Source organism: Notolabrus celidotus, chromosome 19, assembly GCF_009762535.1.
Source record: "Notolabrus celidotus isolate fNotCel1 chromosome 19, fNotCel1.pri, whole genome shotgun sequence".
In the NCBI taxonomy this organism is placed as follows: domain Eukaryota; kingdom Metazoa; phylum Chordata; class Actinopteri; order Labriformes; family Labridae; genus Notolabrus; species Notolabrus celidotus.
In genome coordinates this window covers 11,062,856-11,067,845 of record NC_048290.1, presented here as the reverse complement: position 1 = coordinate 11,067,845, position 4,990 = coordinate 11,062,856, and the positions used below count along the sequence as shown (strand labels likewise).

The 4,990-nt window shown below is 43.3% G+C and overlaps 1 protein-coding gene across 1 annotated transcript; it reads left to right on the top strand.

Annotated features, from left to right (window-relative positions):
• Window positions 1-4,990, top strand: LOC117831672. Its single transcript, XM_034710471.1, has 5 exons — window positions 1-404; window positions 1,548-4,082; window positions 4,164-4,172; window positions 4,284-4,753; window positions 4,865-4,990. The coding sequence occupies exons 1-2, from the start codon at window positions 371-373 to the stop codon at window positions 2,324-2,326; spliced, it is 813 nt and encodes a 270-aa protein (XP_034566362.1). The 5' UTR covers window positions 1-370; the 3' UTR covers window positions 2,327-4,082; window positions 4,164-4,172; window positions 4,284-4,753; window positions 4,865-4,990.

Genomic DNA, 4,990 nt, shown 5'->3' with positions numbered 1-4,990 from the left:
AGAGAAGTGAACTTCCTCACTCTTACATGGAGTGAGAGAGGGTTACAGAATGAATATTCACATGTACAAATGTTGATCATGTTATATGAATATTAGACTTTCCAAAGCTATAGAATCTTATCTCGTGCACACCTAGTTATAGTCATGGCAACGGAACGAGGTGACGTTTGACCCGAGGTCACTTGAGGTCATCGGATCTTTCAGAAAGTCTCATTTGTTCTTGGACTTCACCAAAGTTGGCCTCCGTGCTAAACCTCGTAACTAGAAAGTAGAAAGTTTTAGAAACCTTTGATTTCACCTGAAGAGGAATAACTCTGACGGAAGAACACCTGCAGAAGAACATTTCCTGGGAAAACAACCTGTAAGAGGGATGTCGTCTGCTAGACCCCCTGTGGAGGAGAACGGTAAGACATTTTGATATTTTTATGTCAATATAGTAATAATTTTTCAATCTTAAACTTGTTTTTCATTGCAAATATTGTTAAATATTGTTAAATTGTTGCAGATTGTTAAAGTATAGACGGTTAATAATATTTCATATTGAGTGTTCTAAAAGAAAAACTGAGATTTGTCGATACTCGATGTTTTCTCGATGTAAAATGATCAAAATCGATCAGACTGAGTTGAATTTCGCGGGACGTGTGGAATATGTTACTAGTTCTGAAGAGATTTGAAAACAAAGTCATTTTTTGTTTAAAGAAATCAATTTATCCAAATTTAATGTCAAATGTTGTTAAAAAAAATGGCGACTGGCCTATTTTTCGAAAAATGCTTATTTTATATTTTTATTGAAACCATGGAAACGATGGAACTTAAAGCAGCGAGAGTAAAGACTCAGAACGCGCATGCGTTAACTAACAGGGCCCGTCACTTTATGAGGATAAACGAGTTTTCTGGCATGATTTTTCAATAAGTCAACAGATATGAATTAAATTGTTCTGTGTATTAATAGATGTTATCATATACATGTGAGGGGTTATTCAGCTTTAGAGGAGAGCAGTAACTCCATAGAATAACACAGAGTCAACAGTGACATGAAAACTGTTCTAACTTTAAAGAGCCAACAGCCCTATGAAAGATTCTAGCAATGCATGATTTGTTCTTTTCTGAGTCATGTGCACTCTTAGTGTAGCCTTAAGTTGATTTCATTGATGTGGCATGTAATGTGACAGGATTGCTTTTTGCAATGACTTTGCAGTTATGAGAAATAAAATGTTTTCAGCAGCAAAAACAGGAAAAAAAAAAAAAAGAAAAGACAATTTATGTGATGTGCTCACCCATTCCTCCCTCATGCAATGAGTATCATATAATCAGTCAACCTGTCTTAATGTATGAAAGTTAACAGAACTACTGAACATTTGATATTATGATTAAAGTTGGTGATGGCACCATATCTGTTTTATTGTTTGGTGCAGAACAGTCAGTGTAGAAATGTTAGAATATACTTGAAAGATTTATCACCAACATGATTTCTCATCACATGTCAGCCTCCTGAAGAAGTGTTTTATGTGCTGACTGGGACTTTTTTCAAACTTTATCCTCCTCAGCTGGCCTCTATCAGCTCTCATCTGTTGAGAGTCCTCCCACTGGCGCCGCCCTCCCTGACCACCAGGTCGAACCTCATGGAGGAGAGCCTGAGAGGGAACAAAGTCCCTCTTCTCCTGCTACTCCACCTGCTCCTTCTGCGGATGCTCCGGCTGCACCGCCAACCGATGCTGAGTCTGAACCTTCAGATGATTATTATCCTGATTTTGAAGGTTTGGATGAGGTGTCCAAATGTTGGTTTTGGTATATACTGCTGATGCCTGATATCCCTCCGGATTTTACTATCTCTGGTCCTTCATTCATCCCTGAACTCATCAACCTGAGCCCGGCTGATCCAGCGTTTCGCTATCGCCTTGAAGGAGTCATCGACATGCTGGACGCCATGGAGCGTCATGCATTGGAAGAGCAAGTGTATCCAATGAGGCTCCCTGATCCTGCTGACCCTCTCACTGATCCTGCTTCCCCTTACTTTTGCGTGGACCCTTCAGTCGTCACTCCTTTTCTGTATTGCCTGTTAAACATGCACTGGTATTGCTACCCTTCATCAGAGGAGGACTCTTCCTCTTTCTCTGACGTGACGGAGGAGATCCCACCTGATGTCGAGCATCCTTTTGAGAACATAGAATCCTCAAGCAGCTCTGAAGAGTCCGAGGACCAGGTGTTTTCCTCATCTGCAGGCTCCAGCAGCTCCAGAAGACGGGGCAGGGAAGACAGTGATGATGAGGCAGATGGGCCGGCTTCCAAGAGGCCCAGGTGGTTCCAAGAGAGCGACTCAGACTGACTCCTAAAGAGAAAGGCTGAGAGTTCTCTGGGATCATAATCCACTTCTGGTGTCAGGATGGATGAAGCGACCTCTTGGAGGATCATTTGTTTCCAATGGTAGCCCTTGTGACTGGCAGGGCTGGTGACACCCCAGGTAGCATCTTGCACCTGAACTTTATTTACTGCAGGGACATTAAAGAGACCCTTTTCTAAATCCTGAGGACTTGCTATTGCATCTGGCTGGGCAAGCAAAACCCCAGGTGGCCTTTGCATCTGGCAGGGCTGTCATGTCCCCGGTAGCATCTTGCACCGGAGCTTTTCTGGATAAACTCTTTGACTTGAGCATGATGGATCGACATGATGACGGACAGGACCCTTCAGCTTGAAGATGACAGAGACTTAAAGCCTGGAAATCTGGACAGAGGACTTTTATGGACAACTCTTTCATTCAAGCACGATGGATCAACTTTTCTTTGATCGTGAGGGTCGGTCTTTGCGTCTGGCAGGACCGGCGAGGCCTCATGTAGCCCTTGCGTCTGGCAGGGCAGTTGACACTTCGTGCAAGAAGACTACTTCACACTGACAGACAGGACCATCCAATATAAAGATCAAGAAGACTCTTCAGGATGAAGATGGACAGAAACCTTTAACAAGAGGACGGAGAGGAGAGGACCCTTGTACATGAAGACCGTCAAGACTTTTCAATATGGAAACAGACATTAGGACCATTCAGTAGAAAATTGACAGGACTCTTCAGGATGAAGATAGACAGGACTCATGGCATGAAGACTGACTCCAGCATGAGACGGACCGAATCCTCAAATATAAAGATGAAGAAGGCCCTTGGGCATGAGATGAACAGTATCCTCTGACGCTGGACTCAGACTTCGGGACAGATGATGAAGATAACAGCTGCAAGAAAAAAACCCAAAACAGACTTAATGAGGACTAATGACCGAAGAACCAAAGACTAAGAGCTGAGCAGCACACCGGCCTGGAGCAGCAGCTTGAACCACGTGCAGCTTTAAAAACCTGGAAAACAACCCAGAGAAGAGCAACAGAGGACATCCTGATCCAGCTCTTTCTTTAAGCTCACACAGACAGAACCGGTATGACCTTTGAACTCTTTCATTCAAGCTCGATGGATCAACTTTTCTTTGATCGTGAGGGTCGGTCTTTGCGTCTGGCAGGACTGGCGAGGCCTCATGGAGCCCTTGCGTCTGGCAGGGCAGTTGACACTTCGTGCCTGAAGACAGAGGAAGACTACTTCATGATGATGACCTTCAAGACCTTTCAGCATGGAAACAGACATTAGGACCATTCAGTAGAAGATGGACATGACTCTTCAGAATGAAGATAGACTGGACTCTTGGCATGAAGACTGACTCCAGCATGAGACTGACAGGACCCTCAAATATAAAGATGAAGAAGACCCTTGGGAATGGGATGAACAGTATCGTCTGACTTTGGACCCTTTAGACAAAGAAACAGAAAGGATCTCTGGACATGAAGCCGGACAGGACCTTTAGACCTGACCTTTCCTGATGGAGATGCACTCGGACTTCAGGACAGATGATGAAGACAGATTAAAACTAAAAAGAGCTTTAATGAGGACTAATGACCAAATAACCAAAGACTAAGAGCCAAACAGCACACGGGCCTGGAGCAGCAGCTTGGACCACGTGCAGCTTTAAAAACCTGGAGAACAACCCAGAGAAGAGCAACAGAATCCATCCTGATCCAGCTCCTTCTTTAAGCTCACATGGACAGAACAGGTAAGTATGACCTTTGAACTCTTTAATTTTCAATAAGCAATAATTCAAAGACTGCCTTACTAACCATTTACTCCCCACAAGATGGAAAAGGTAAGAATGAGTGTTTGATTCATATTCATCCATTAACATCACTTCTTCTCTAACTCAAAGACTTCCTGTTACTAACCATCATACTGTCTTTTTATTTGTGTGACCCATCAGCGGAGCTGCTCCTCCTCCCTGTGAAGGTACGTACACACTCTTGATCAAGAACAGGATGTAATGGGTTGTTGTTTCAGGGAGCTACATACCCGTGTGTTTAGATCAGAGCACTTATTCTCTATTCTAAAAACTATTTAATGTGTCACTGACCATTGTTTGTCTTTCTCTCTCCCCCTCCACCGCCTGAGCTGCCCCTGATGTTAGAGGGTTAAAAAATCTCACAGTCAACGCTTCATCTTCATCAGTATTAATACTCTATGATTCATGTTGTAGTTCAGGTGTGCAGCTTACTGACTCTTTGCTGTTTCTCTCCTTTCTTACCCAACCTCCTGAGCTGCTGCCGGTCAGTGAGATTGAAAACAGCAGATTTTGATGTGAGGACAGCGAGCGCAGGACATCCATGGTTTACTTGATGATGAAGAAGAAACGCTCACATCTGACCTGCTGGAGAATCTGGAGAGCAGACAGAGGTACAGTTACAAACATGACAACAGTAACAGATGTTTAATGTCTTTCTTAACACAGCTTATTTAATCATCAAACATGGTTGATGTCACTAACTATATCCTTCTCCTTATCAGGACGCATTCTGTCTCCAGATTTCCACTGAGAAGACGTCGACCAAACCACACAAACTCTTGTGTCACCAAACTTTCTCACCTCAGCTGATTTTGTTTTTTCAATAAACACTCAGGTTTTCACTGTGA

Coding starts and splice junctions, on each gene's coding strand:
- LOC117831672 (XM_034710471.1), top strand. CDS start 371: ATGTCGTCTGCTAGACCCCCTGTGGAGGAGAACG. Junction 405..1,547: donor ACCCCCTGTGGAGGAGAACG/GTAAGACATTTT, acceptor TATCCTCCTCAG/CTGGCCTCTATCAGCTCTCA.